This window comes from Lutjanus erythropterus, chromosome 13, assembly GCF_056507025.1.
Source record: "Lutjanus erythropterus isolate fLutEry1 chromosome 13, fLutEry1.hap2, whole genome shotgun sequence".
Lineage (NCBI taxonomy): Eukaryota > Metazoa > Chordata > Actinopteri > Lutjaniformes > Lutjanidae > Lutjanus > Lutjanus erythropterus.
Genome location: NC_139329.1, coordinates 38,311,239 through 38,326,557, shown reverse-complemented (window position 1 = coordinate 38,326,557; position 15,319 = coordinate 38,311,239). Strand labels below are relative to the sequence as shown.

At 38.8% G+C, this 15,319-nt stretch overlaps 1 protein-coding gene across 1 annotated transcript in view; it reads left to right on the top strand.

Annotated features, from left to right (window-relative positions):
- Positions 1-15,319, top strand: part of cadps2 (Ca++-dependent secretion activator 2) — a 271,647-nt gene that overhangs the window by 203,343 nt on the left and 52,985 nt on the right. Inside the window, exon 18 of the mRNA XM_084733727.1 lies at positions 6,923-7,079. Coding sequence (XP_084589853.1) covers positions 6,923-7,079 — 157 coding nt within the window. The remainder of the gene's footprint in view (positions 1-6,922; positions 7,080-15,319) is intronic.

Sequence of the window (15,319 nt, the reverse complement as noted above, 5' to 3'; positions counted from 1 at the left end):
TCCCTGCCAACCGTCTTTTTGTTACCTTTGTTGTGTGTGAATTAATGTGTTTCATGGTCACTGGATTGTTAAAATCTTCTCCCTTACTGCAAACACCCAAATGCAGGCGATGTGTTTAAAATGAAGGATTTCCTGTGATTTTTAAATGTAATGACTGAATTATGAGTTGGACCACCGATGTCCTCATGCAGTGCAACGTGTCTCCTTCAAATTACTTGGTTTTGCAAATCATCATGTTGCAGATGAAGAAGCTGGATGGTCTGTGTGTCTGCGGTTGGCAGGCCGGTTGAATGTACCTCCAGATTCTCAGAAATGACTTTGGCGACGTCTTACGGTAGAGAAATAAACACCAAATTCACAGGCAACAGCTTTGGTGGACATTCATGCGGTCAGCAAGTGCTCACTAAAACAGATTTTAACACGTTCATGCTCAAAATCTGAGAGAAAAAACAACTTTTTTGTGTGCAAAACAAGCAGCAACAGATGTTTTTCTTCTTTTTTTTAATGGTTGTATTTATTTAGTCCTAAAACTGCACCAAGATCAGTTTAATGATGATTTTTTTTTTACCTGATCTCAGATATCCAGTTTCGTTTTATATTTTAGAGCAGTTCTGAGAGCAGGCTGATTTTATTTTCTGTTTGTTGACATGATAACATGAATTAATGATTCAAGGCGATGTGTATGAAACTAGGCATGAACACACATACGTCAGTTTGATTTCTTATCTGTATCCATGAGAATACAGACTGTAGATAACCTCTCTGCCATGACAAAGGACTGTTTGATGTTTAATTATGTTTCTTAAGATCTCTGTGTCAGCACGTCAAATAGAATAAATAAGGTAATCATGAAAAACAGTAAAAATAAAAGCACTCTGATCCTCATGTCATCAATCTGTGACTGACTCTGTTCAGATGTTCAAAGAATTTTAACACTGAATGGAAACATAAATACCTACTTTAAGATGAGTTTTCATCTGCAGGTTGTGGATGAGAACAAAGAGGGAAGAAAATACTTCAAATTCACATTTGTGTTTGTGTTGCTTTAAGACTAAAGCAGCATCAGACTCAAACTGGAGAGGGAAAGTCCAAACTATCTTCTATTTTAGGTTGATTTTTGTCATTTCACTTCTTGGCCACATAATTCAACTTTCAGAAAATTTAAACTTGCAGATAACTAACTCTCCAAATTTAATTTTCAGCAAGTTTTGTTTAAGTTTTGTTATCTTCTTTTGGTAAATCAGTTGTGAACAGGAACTGTTTCTCAAGAGGATGGACACAAGCATTCCTCCACATTTTCTTTTGCAGATTTACTCAAAATCTGGATGAAATTTTGGAAGGAAACACAGTTTCTAACACAACACTGGCAAAAGCAAGGTGACTAAATGTGTCTTTGGGAAGAAATCACTCCTAAAACTGATTATAAGTAGCTAACAACATAAAACATGAAAAAAACTTTGAATCAGAGACTGTGGACTGCTGAGACGAGGTTTGATAAACCCACAAGGTGAAAAAGAAAACCTCTTCCTTATAGTTAGTTATACAATACTGTACTTCTTTAACACAAACATAAATAGAATTCATTAGATTTATTTAAACAAAAGAGATTTGCACAAATCACAACAAGGTTGTAGTTAAACAACAGTTTCATTACAGTGATTGACATGTCTGGATGAACTTCTTTGTGCATTCTTCTGTCAAGAGTAAAATAACAGAAAATTAACTTTCCTGAGTGAATAAATTCTATTATATCTTGTTATCATTATTATTATTACAGATCTAGTCCCAGACATTCAGGTTTATTGTCAAAGATAACAGCTGCTAGCTTGCTTTCATTTACGTGTATAGAGTAGCGTGACATTTTCACTTCAGGAGAAGAGAATGGTCACTGAGATAGTTGATAAATTATGTCACGTGTTCGCTGGAGGCAAAACAAAGGAAAAACTGGAGGCAAACACAGAGCAGCAGGCCGCATAACCAAGCTAAAATGTTATCTTCCTGTGCTGCTGAATGCAACGGCATAGCAAGATGACAGAGACACAAAAGAAAAAAACAAAAGCGAACAAAAGGAACAACAACAAAAAAAAAAGACAGCTATGGTTAAACAGGCAAAGAAGAACGCTGGGCGGAGTGTACAAGCTGTGACAAGATGAATAAAATGAACTCACAATCATGTATCATATCATGTGAAGGCCCTTAATATTAGTTTTTTACAACTCCAATTGCAAAATAGTTGGATGTTGTGTAAACCATAAGTAAAAAGAGAGTGCAATGATTTGCAAAAACTTTTTGGCCTATGTTCAATTGAATTGAGTACAAAGTGTAACTTTATTACTCAGTAAACATTTGGGACACTAATTGTTGGAGTTTTGAAAGTGAAATTCTTACTCATTCTCGCTTGATATACGACTTCAGCTGCTCAACAGTCCGGGGTCTCTGTTTTTGTGCTTCATAAAGCACCACACATTTTCAGTGGGAGACAGGTCTGGACTGCAGGTCAGTCTGGTACCTGAACTCTTTAAATACGAAGACACGCTGCTGGAAGACGTCCACAATGTGTCTTGGCATCGTCTCGCTGAACCTGTAGGTACCTTTCAGCATTAATGGGACCTTCAGAGATGTGACAACACAGATGCTGGCTTTTGAAATCAACAGTCTGGATGGTCCTTCTTCTCTTCAGTGCCGGAGGTCATGGCGTCCATGATTTTCAAAAAACAATCTGAAATTCTGAAATCACAACGCTGCAGAATACAACAATATTTCAGAGATAATGTTCTTCCAACTTTGTAGCAACATTTTGTGTTTGTCTCTTTCCTGTTTTCGACGTGACAATGCCACAGCGCACAAAGCCCAGTTTGATGTGGATGAAGCTGACGGGTCTGCACAGAACCCTGACCCCGTCTTCATCCGACACCTTTGCGATGAACTGGAATTCCGACTACGAGCCAGGCCCCCCCCACAATGCATCTGTGGCTGAATTAACTCGTCATTATCTACTTGGTCACATTCATTCTGTGAATTCACCTGTGTTCAGGTTTTTTTTGCTCTTAAAAAAACCCTTATTGTCACCTTGGCTCCACAATCCCCTTCACCTTCAAGATGGTCTTTCAACAATATGGAAAATATTCAGCAATAACACTTTCTCACATTTTTGACAAGTTGTTTGTTGATGCAGAAACACATGTCCTTGGTGGTACAATAAGTACATTAGCCCTTTACAGCGCCAACGTTCCTCTTCGTCTCCTCCTCAAATAAAGGAATATTTTGGTGGTAAACAGGCTGGAACTGTTCGTGAGTAAATCCCCTTTTCATTTTCTCATCCTATAATTGCTTTTCTCCCTTCTTCTGTCCATTCCCATGTGTTTATTCTCCTCTTAGATCCTTCTTAAAGCACTTTAGCTGAATTCTGTCCATTAAATCTGATATATAAATAAAGTTCTTCCATAAATTCCATCTTGTCTTCTCTCAATGCTTTTTTCTTCTTTCTTATTTTGCTCTCTGCCCCTTACCTTACCTTGTTTCCCTCCTCGATCTCTTTTCTCATTTTTATTCCTTCATTCTGTCTGTTTTTCAGGATTTTCCCCCTTTTCCTTCATCCTGTCTTTTTGTTTTGCTTCCACCCCTTTTCCATTATTCTTTTCCCTTCTTGCTTTCTTTCTCTTTTTTCTCTTTCTTTCTTTCTTTGACCTCACAGAACATGTTTTTGGTTGTAAATCAACAATTCTTTGCTTTTTACAGCAAAGTTTCATACAAATGTTTAATAGGATAAAAAATAATGAAGTGATGACATTTTATATCCAAAAGGTCAAAGGTTGACTTCACTGTGACATCATAATGTTCAATGGTCAATGGTCAGTCCTCTGGATGTAAAAATCATCTCTCAGTAGTAACTAGTTTCTGTTTCCATCCCTCTTCCCTCCATATTCCTTCTTTCCGTCTTTTTCCCTTCATTCTTCCCCGCTCTTGTTCTTCAATTCTTTCTGCGTATCCTCCTTTCCTCTCTTTCTTTCCTGTTTTTCTGTTTCATACTTCTCTTTTATGCATATTTAATCTTCTATCACAACCTTTCTTTTTTCTTTCATCTCTTCTTCACATCTTTCTTCCATTTCCCCTATTCTCTCACTTTTCCCACTTTAAGCTGTTTTTCTAATCATCTTTAATTTTGCTCTTGTCCTCACGTCTCCTGTCTCTTCACCTGTCTCCCTTTTCTTTGAATACTCTGCTGCTTTCTAGTCTCTGTTCTTCTTTGTCTTTGTGTTTCCAAATAAACTGATCACAGCATTTATTTACAATCAACTGTCTCTGAGTCTTAAGTAGAAAGAGTGGAAAGTGTTGAAGAGTTAATGCTGTAACTGAAAAGGCGCATTTTAAAGGACGAGTCTTCCTGCAAGGCCACGACTGAGAGCTGCTGCCGTGTCATTTCTCTTTTTCTCCATCTTACATCTCTGCCTCTTCTTCCTCCGTCGTATACAAATACCAACCTCAGTGCATCAGCGTGTGATTCAAGGCTGGTTGCACTTTTCTCTCAGATGTCCTTTAGCTGTCGACAGCAGCGGTCACCTGAGCAGACCGACCTCTGGCCACTGGAGGGCCACGCAGCCCGGCTGCAGCAGCACCTCTGGGCTTTTTGTCTTCTTAAAAGCAACTAAAGAAATCTTGCATCTGCCTCCATTATTTTAGGTTTCTGCTGCTTTTAACGGGTCACCTTTCTTTATCAGATCAGGATGTTTTGGTCATCGAAACCTTTGTAAGACATTAGACACACAGGAAGTGAGTAAAGTATAGTGGCTATGAAAAGTATCCAGCACCCCTGGAAGTTTTCACCTTTTACAACAATGATTCAACGTAGCTTTAAAGTTACCTGTCACAAACAAGTCTCAAGTCTTTGAACTCGGGTCACAATCAAGGCAAGCAAGTCCCAAGTTAAAGGACCAGTGTGTAGGATTTAGTTTGCAGATTGCAATTTACTCATGTAGGACAGGGGTCAGCAAACTCTTCTATCAAAAGAGCCATTTTTGGTCAAAAAAATAATTTAAAAAAATCTCCCAGGAGCCGCAACTTTCCATGTTTTTTCATGGAGACTTTTCTTGTTTTTGGATTTAGCATCCAGCTAGCCTAAGGAGAGTCAAGAGTAGCCACCAGCAAAATTTAAAGGAAAATACTTTTTTGCAACTGGAGAATGTAATAATCACTTTATCTCAACATAACTTTTTGTCAAAGCCGCAGGGAACCACTGGATGGGTGCAAAAGAGCTGCATGTGGCTCAAGAGCCACAACTTGCAGACTCCCGGTGTAGGAGGAGCCATGGTGTCTGTGAAACCTGTGCAAAACACGAAAAGCCATATTTAGTTACTATAGAAACATGGCAGTGCCACATGACAGATTCCATGGAAGAGGACCACACCCTCCATAGATCTAAACAGCTCATTCTAAGATAAGAAAAATATAAATATTGTTATTTTAGGTGATTATACACTGTTAAAAACACTTAGCAACACACTCATTAATATAATATTCCATTTCTGCAATATTCTGCCAATAGATCCCCAGAATCATACACACTGAACCTTTAAGACTGACAAGTTCCAAGTCAAGACCCAAGTCCTAAACTTTGAGTTCTAAATCAAGACTTAATAATGTCATAATGTATGTCATAATGTATAATGTACTCATACTGTGACAGTGAGTTTCCAGCATCAATGATTTTTTTTAGCTGTTAAGCTAACATTAGCTTTGCAATAGCTTGCTAATTTTAGCCTTGACTTATTATCATATCATGTAATGTTGCACAAAGCCTCAACTTCCTGTTCTTTGTGCAACTTCAAATGCTTAACAAATTTTAAAGTTGTTGCATCTCTGTCTGTAAAATTTAACCCACATTTTTTGTATACTGCCATTGTTTTTTTGCCTACCGTCGTATAGACTTTGTACATTAATGAAAGTATCTTTGGTATCATTTGTCCAACTGGAGCTTAGTAATGAAACGTTAGTTCTTCATCGTTCTTTCTTGCAACTTGATTGGATGCTGTTGGATTGGTTCAAACAAAGTGCATCTGGGAAATTAAGTGTTTTGAATTTGAATTGATTTGCTGAGTTACATTTTCCAAGTGAGTTGCAAGTCTTTTTTGATTTTGTCAGGTCTGAAGTCATCAAATTTGTCACTTGAATCTGACTCGACTCCAAATGTAACTGCACCTCTGGTATTCAGACTTTAGAATTCTCATCTTTGAGATCACCTGGGTGTAGTTAAGGGTTTTTGATTGATCGCAGTATAAATATACCCGATGCCACTATGAAGATACAAATGAAGTGACTGAAAAGCCAAAGTCGGGATGGATACAAGAACATTTCAAAGTCAGTGAGGATTCTTTAGAGTTCACTTGACATAATGATTATGAAATAGAGACTCTATGACACAGGTGTGAATCTACCAACAACAGGCCACCAACAGATGTGACAACTCCTTTGTGTTTTCCATATGAAGAGTTTAGTTCACAGCATGTTTGGTGTTGAATGGTTTTCAGTGAGGACACTGCTGCTAGGCAACTGACAACAAAAGTAGATGCTCTTGTTTTCTTTGCAAAAATTATGAATGATTTAATGTTATCACATTTAAACACCACAGTGGGGATCAATTATGTAACAGAAGGTCAAGTTGACTAACTTCAGTAGGTCTTGGTAACTGATAAAGACAGTGGTGAGCAAGAAACCCAAATGTCAGGACCTCCAGAGACCTGTGAGGGATTCAACAAATCCTCCAACTTAAACAACAGAATACACTCTTTCTCCTTGTTTTCTAGGAGAACACATATGAACTTTTTTACGATCATGGATGGCCTCATCTGCCTGTGTTGTTCAGAACTGTTACCATATTATATATTATATATGATATTGTTTTGTCACACCTCTCTGTCTCTCTCAGGCTTTCTCGTGGTGGCCGGAGCTGATGGCTGAACACGCCGAGACATTTCTGTCTCTGTACAAAGCCGACATGGACGCCGCTCTGCAGGTCCAGCCTGTTGACTCCTGGGACAGCTTCCCACTATTCCAGCTCCTCAACAACTTCCTGCGAACTGACCGTGAGTCTGCCCCTTCCTTTCTTGATGAACACAGCTTTTGTCAGACTCAGCTGTACTTGAGCTCAGGTCTTCTTTAAGCTGAACGCTAAAGGAAACTTCTGGTATTTTTCAATCTCAGTCTTATAGTTGTGGCCATTCTGATCTGTATTAATAGAGATGTGCATATGAAAGCAGAATATGGAGGCAAGGGACAAGATTCTGGTATCTGGAGTGCTTCCATTTGTAGTACATGTACATTCATATGCAGATATCTGTTTGGAGATTAGCCACATATGTGTTATCTGAATATCCACTAGTTGTACCAGAGGCATCAAGATGTTGCTCATTGACCCCAGAGGCTAAATCATTTTTAGAAGATTGGCCAGTGAGTTTTTAGATTGTGGCCATTTTGGTTTATTCTAATTTTGCACTGACCACCTCTGTTGTAGAGATTCAAGAAATGTGACTTCAGCAAAACAAGGTATCACAGCAAATAGCACAAGCCACCTAAAGCTTTCTAAATAAATAACAGAGTGAAAACTAAAATAACTTAAGGTGGCTACAACTGGGCCTTGAACAGGAAAATTGTAGGAATAGTGCAAATATTGCTTCTTTCTTTGTTCATTTAAAGTAAAACCAAGTTGAATGAACCGATAAATACTAGATTCCAGTGAGGATGCATCTGGACGCACTGGATCGCAACAAGCTCCGGCTGTTGGGTGAGTGAGGAGGCGGTTGGCGTCTTGGCGGCTAGGTCACAAATGTCTCATATTACACCTAAGCAGTACTCTAAAATATGTTTCTGAAAACATTTGAAGCAAGAAATAGGAAATGCAGCAACAGAATCTTGATCCACATTTGATCGATGCTGCCCACTTTGACAGATTGATCTGAGCTTTGTGAGCCTGGTGCATTGCACTCGACAGAGTTTGACTCGTGATCAGGCAAATTCAGGTATAGTGACTGGTCTGTCAACTCACTGTGGCGCATCCATAACGCACCACAAGCCTGGTTCTCCTGTTCTCAAAGAAAGAAAATGGATAGGATCTGTCCACTTGGCATCTGTCCAGAGATGAAGCATATCTGCACCATCAGTCTCTACTGCCAGCATGCATGTGGGAGGAGTCTGCCTGCAGGGATTTCTGCCAGAAAGTCTTAAACCTTTCCTTACCCCTAATCTTTCTGGCAGAAAGCCCTGCTGGCAAACTTCTTCCACAAACCTTCAAGCTGCAGAGCCAGCTTGGACAGGCTACTTGTGCTGTAAAGTTGTGCTCTGAAGCGCCTTTACCCACTAGGAAGGGGTAAATGGTATTTGAAAATAAAAGCGCTGTTGACCAACTCATGACCCAGTCAGTCTTACTGGTCTAGAGCAGTGTTTCCCAAACTTTTTTTTCCAGGGACTCACTTTTTTTTAAATGACAAATCATTGCGACCAAAGAGACAAAATAAGTGATTATTTTATCCTCTGATTAATATTTTAAATGCTTTATAAAAGGTGCACTGCTGATAGAAATCTGGTGTCTGTGAAGGCTCGTTGAAGCTACGTGACCGTTATGAGTCAGGTTACATTAACTCAGAACCGGAGGTCTCCAACCGCCGTTCACTGTCACATTTCTGGCAAAGCAACAGTACAAAAGCAGCCTTAAACTGATCAATGACGAATGTAAAACGCCTCAAAACCTGTTTTCACAGTGTAGCATTTAAAAATGAGAGCAGATTGTGATCTTCAAAATTATCAGACACGCCTTCATCAATCTGTTTTTATACTGAACATATGACCTTATCTTGGTTTAATCGTCCTCGTACATGCAAACATCTCAGATTAACTCCTGCTTGTATCGTTTACTGGGTGGAAATTCAAGATGGAGGGTTTACTGTGATTTGAGCCGCTGACAAACTGAGTGTCAAACACAGTTCAGTGAATGATTTCCTGCTGTCTGTAATCACAGCTTTACTCTGCCAGTTTCTGTGGGCTTTCAACCAACTAGTGTGTGCAGCAGTCAGATCATCCTACACACACACACATACATGCACACACACACACACACACACACACACACACACACACACACACACACATACATGCACACACACACACACACACACACACACACACACACACACACACACACACACACACACAGAGCTGCTTCAGATTTCCTCCAAATTAAATTTTTCCTCACAGATGAAGTAAAAGATTCATACCAAAATCCACAAATGTCTTTTCTTTCACCACCTCCATTACCTTCACCCAGCACGTCTCCTCATGCACACTCACACTGAAAGGCTTCATTACCTGGGTAATGAAGTCTTTCAAATTTACACCTTTAACTGGAAAACTTCCAGCTTTAATGATGAACATCGAGAAATAGGATTGTTGCAACAACAAATTAGTAGTAAGATTCACCTGTGCAGGAACGAAAATACACAAGAAAGAAGAAACACTTTGGTGAACCCTAACCCTTCTCACTGCCAGCATTCAGCCATGACTCCTCACCGGTGCCTTTTAGTTTCTTTTCATACTTTCCTCTTTACTTTCAGCCTGACCTTCATTTTCATGCAGCTTTTTGGGGAGGAAATGCCCCATACTGCACGTGGTCTCGCCGCTAAGAACGCCAATTAACACCGATGACGGTAGAGAAAACAAGACTTGTTAAGAGACGGGGTTAACAGCACCTCGCACGCTCAGACGGAGAAGTAATTAACACAAGCAGACGAGAAAACTGTCGATGCCGGACGAGGGACACGATCAGCTGTCCGCGGTTTCTCTTCAGCTGATCTGTCTACCTGTCAGCAGGTAGCTGCAGAGGACGTTGGCACAGTGTCAGGCTGCTGTCTCACTTCAGTGTTGGACAGGAAACTAAACTCTTCAGGAGATGTTTTTTTTTTCTTTTTTCAGCCGATGTGATCATTTATAGCCCTGAAGGTGGGCTAAATCTGTGGTTCTCAAACTTTTCTCTGCTTCCTCTGTGTTTGCAGCCATGTTACTGCTATGTATGTTTCAACTATGAATCCATATTCTTGATTTTCTTGATTGGATTGTCATCCAATATTGAAACTGACTTCTGGCTGACATTGAACATAATTGCAATGTTTTTTTTCTTTCCTAGTTGATGGATTTCAGCAGTTAACGATTGCATTTTCGGAATTATGCATAACTTTTTTTTTTTTTAATTTTTTAATAATTACGTTCCAAAGTAATCCTTGGGGTATTAGCATCTCTCAGCATCAACATCAATGCAAACCACAGCTTCCAGAATGACCATGAAGTTACTCAGCACCTCTCAAAACGTTACAGCCTTCATAAAGGTAGAATAAATTACAGGACTGTTGTATTAGATTTCATGAGCTTTGGCTCGACGTACCTAACAAATTGGCATCTTAATGAATTTTCTGGCCCTGAGGAAACACCATTTCTTTGACAATGGTTTACTTTTTTTTACAGTTGAGAAATCAGTCTAGGAAATGACATAAGAGAAGCCAAAAAGTAATCAAGTAAAGTTTATTTATATAGCAGACACTGGTCTGTGCTTTCCAGTCAAGTACATAAAATTAAATTGAATTAGATAGATAGGAGACTTTTCCAAAGCTCAGGGGCTTTAATGATCTCCTCAAGTTCTGAAACGTGTGCAAGTACAGGAGGTCAATAAGATACTGCAGGGCTCTATTAACATTTTATAATGAAAAATTAATATGAATCCACTGCAGTGAGGGTTAAAACAGGTGCAATATGTGATCAGTTGAGTTAAGAGGCTAGCAGCAGATGATGTAACAAGGATTTATTTAGATGATTACAGTTGTCCAAACTTGATGAGAAGTCATGATGGATCTACGTTTAACTATGATTCTATAGATGAAAGAAACAATCAAGTAAGCGTTGCATCAGAACTCAGGGATTGGTCAGATTATGCAGACGAGGTTGAGAAGAAGATGAAGGCGAGGCACCAAGGTTCTGACTGATTTTTGGTTGAAGGTTACGAGAGGAAATAATCAAGACTTTAATCAAGGCCTTATTTACTTTTTAGACCTCATTGTGTTACAACTTATACATGAAAAGAATAACCATTCATGGCATTTGACTCCTGTTTTCAGTAGCTCTTAATTAACTAAAACACAGAGGATCTGTGGAACAATCCAAAGGTCTGAGGATGATTTTAAAATGTTTCATACAATTTAATGAATTCATGCTCAATGTTCACAAAAATAATGCAGTGTCAATAGAAGCTATTGTCCTCGCCACATGACTGGTACAGCGAGCGAAGAGGCTCACTAATTGGTTTTCTGAAGATGATACGTTGAGGTAAGGAGCTTTTATAGAAAAAGCAAGGTAGCTAAAACAGAGTGCCCTGTAATCTTAATAATAAGAGGTTTGTGTTAAGTAAATGAGTTCTTTTGAAATGTTCTCTTGGTTCTGTACATCATAATTTATTGTATCCTTTCCTGTTCAAGCCTGTACATCAGGGCAGCATTTGATGTCGGACACTTAAATCAATCAATTGATCAAAAGTGTTTAAAGTGCAGAAAGAAAAAGAATTAAAGAAAGTTGAGGTCAAGGAAAAGATTTGAATAAAATAAGTAAGTCAATCTTCGCTGACACTCTTGTATTGATAAAAGATGGGAGCTGAAAGAGCCATCAAAGCAGGAGGTGAACTCCAGGATGAGATTTCATTGCTCACATTTTCCACACGATTCTTCAAACTCGTTTTCCAGCTTTTTTGTGAATTCATGAATAGTAAACCCTTTTCTGGAACACATCCACACAGCAACAAACAAAATGATTTCACGAGTAAGGGAAACATTTTTTTTAGTACATCCACTTATTTTTGCAATGTGCTTTTCTGCATGTCAAGGTCCCAACGGTGTCAGAATAAGAATTTATGTCAGAAACTTTACATTAAAGTGTGACAAATATCAACGTTGCGCTGCTGTATTTCAGGTTGTTGGAGTATTTTCTTCTCTGATAAACTGCATCTCACTGTGTAAGATTTCATTTGACTGCCGGCTCATTGTTTCCTCTATCCAAGCCCTCCTTCGGCTCCTCCGGCTTTGTCTCGGAGCCAGCAGAGATTTGGCGAGATGTGAGGCGTTATTTAACATGGCTGATGCCAAAGTACCTCGAATACAGTAACAGACAGGCAGGCAGATAGACAGACAGCCCAAGGGCACTGTTGGGAACAAAAAAACTCAGCGTTTCATTATGTGAAGAACCCACAAATCTCTTTTTTTGTGGCTCATATCTTTTATATTTTTTCTAATTACCATCCTCTGTTAATGCCGTAATTATTCCAAGTGTCACAACATGAGTCAACTTAAATTGGAGCATAATGAGGCAATAGACGGAGCCGAAACACAGAATGAACGAAATCATAGTTTTGATTGTTTGCACAAATTAGGCTTTTCCTCTTTGATAATTATGACTAAAGTGAGAGGAATTCGAGTGAGAGGAGTGAGAGGAGTTCAATCCCAATCAGATACTCTGTCGACAAGGTGAAGCAAAAAAGGTTTGGAGGATAATGAAGTTAATTTGCAAGTTACCTTCTCTGAACCTCGGCGATAAAAATATGAACAATCCTTGACTTTTCTACTTAATCACAGCATTTTCTAATATTAAAACCGTACAGAAAAATCAACAGAACATCTGCGGTGACCACCGATCGGCTGATCTCAGGTGACGCAACTGGATATCTCATCAACTCTTTGAGGATTTTCTTCAACAAGTGTATTATCTCTCAGTCGTTCTGTAGATTATTTAAATGCTCACTTGATTGTCAGCGTGTGAAGGCGAACGGTTGCGAGGGAGGCTGGGTTTTTTTTCTCTCTGGAGGGCAAAAAGGCTAGTGTTAATCATGACGGAGCAGAGCGAGAGGAATTAAAACTAATGAAGTCCTGAGAGACCAGCCTGCTCGCTTCTCACCCAGCACTCTCTTGTCTTTGTCTCTCCTCCTGTGGACTGTTAGCGTCCCTGAGGATCTGTCTGTCTGTTTCACTGTCTTTCTCAGGGTGGGGTTTGGTTTGGGTGGTGTCACAGTATCATGAACACCTGTGCAGTCGTATTAGAACCTAGAAGATCGGCTCTTCTACAGTATAACTTCTGCCTTCTGTCAGACTTGAAATGTTCAGGTTTGGTTGAGACTTTCAGAATTTGTCAGCTTAAAATGTTATCAGAAGCAGAATTCAAAGAACGTATTCTGGGTTCACCCTCTAAAGAGGGACCAGTACACCAAATATTCAGTTAGGACACTTTAAAAAAGAAAATAAAAACAGAATGCATTGATTTGCAAATATCTTTCAACTTGTTTTCAGTTGAAAAGACAAGATATTTAATGTTTAATGTTGAAGAACTTTATTGTTTTTTGTACATATTCTGAATTTGATGCCTGCAGCATGTTCCAAGATTTTGCAGCAACATATGCTGCCATCCAGACAACGTCTTTTTCAGAGACGCCCCCACTAATTTAAGCAAGACAATCCCAAGACACATTCTGCTCGTGTTCCAACAGCGTGGCTTCTTAGTAAAAGAGTTCAGGTACTAAACTGACCTGCCTGCAGTCGAGACCTGTCTCCCACTGAAAATGAGTGGTGCATTATGAATATAGGTCACAGAATATGGCAGCATCATCATAAAGCAACAACTAGAAAACAACAGAAAGTGATATCAGTCTAAAAACAAACTAAGAACCAGGTGAAAAAAGGAAGAAGGCTAATGATCACACATTAAAGTAGATTTTTCAGCATCTTTTTATTTCCAAAGAGTGCACCATAAACCAGCACCAATATGTGATCATACACTCATAACAAAGTACGCTTTCACACCCAAATGAACAAAACAAAACCAACAGATGAGCAAGCAAAGAGCAAAGAATGAGGGAAAATCAACACCAAAAAATATACTTTAAACTGCACAGAACAAAACAAAATAAAATAATAAAAGAAAAGAAAAGTAAGACAAAAGTGGTAATGGTTACAATAGTACAGTATGTATGTGGAGGCTCAAGGCCATGAAGTCCAGGTTAAAAAAACAAAAGGGGAAAAAAAAAAGGTCAGAAAATGTCCGACACCATTATTGGTCTGCTCTTGAAAAGTACAAAAATAATTGAGACCAGAGTTCTTGAAAGATATGTTTCCAATCATTTTTTTCCTAAGTCAGTTTCTCTAATGGGAAGAATCGTGATAACTGGTCCAGGAACAGCTGAAAAGTAGGAGGTTGTTCATTTTTCAAAATAAAAGTATGCATTTCTTTGCTAAATATGCATTAAAGCAGATTTAAACAGGTGAGTTTTGATCTATATTTTACACAACATAGATCAAAACCCAACTTTTTTTAACTTTAACTTTTTTTTCTTTTTTTTTTAACTGGGTTCGTATGATGAAAACTCGAAAGGTTTTGGTTGAGGTTGACGGGTCAGGGTTCTGTGCAGACAAGTTCTTCCACACCAGTCTGACAAAAGCATTTCTTTACAGAGGTGTCTTTGTGCATGAAGGGCAAATTCTCTGAATGCTGTAGCACAGCATTTCCCAAACTTAGGCTCATGGACCCATGTTTTTTTTTTTTTTTTGGGTTACCAGTTGACAGTGTAAATACTATCAAGTAGCATCAAATAGTGACAGACAGCACAGAAAAAAGACAACAGCCACTTTACTAATACTTAAAACTATAAACCAGCACAAAAATTAAAATTAGGCTACCAACATTTTGGAACAGCAAACTTATCAAACTTCTCAGTCCAGGCATGATGGGAAATTTGGGCCATCACTACAATATTTTGGTATAGAAAGAATATAGTGTATGGTATAGAATAAAGTTAGTAACTAGTTTAGTTTGGCAAAAAGGGAACAGAGTGCTGGGGTCTAGACCAACAGTACACTATAATATAATTTGTGTTTTTTGCTTTTCTTTCTGTATATACGTCCTTGGTTCCACCTGACAGCTGATAGAGAAGTTCAGGTGCCTTCAAGAACTCCTGAAATGTAGATGATAACAGAATCCACTGTTTGACATCTAATCATTCAGCTCAAATCTGCAGTAACTTGAAACATACAAACACTGGAGTGCAAAAGCATCTTGGGTGTCCTTCTCAGGGACACTTGACCTGGTCTCTCCGGTGGACAGATCAAACTTATAATTTGCTGGTTTCAAGATGATCTGTAACCACGAGGTCCGGAACAGTTTTGGCGCGGAAATCCATAAATCCAAAGTCCTTCAAATGTCTTCTTCTTTCTGTCAAGGTCTGGAGTCTTCAAACAATAGCTCACCATTTGTG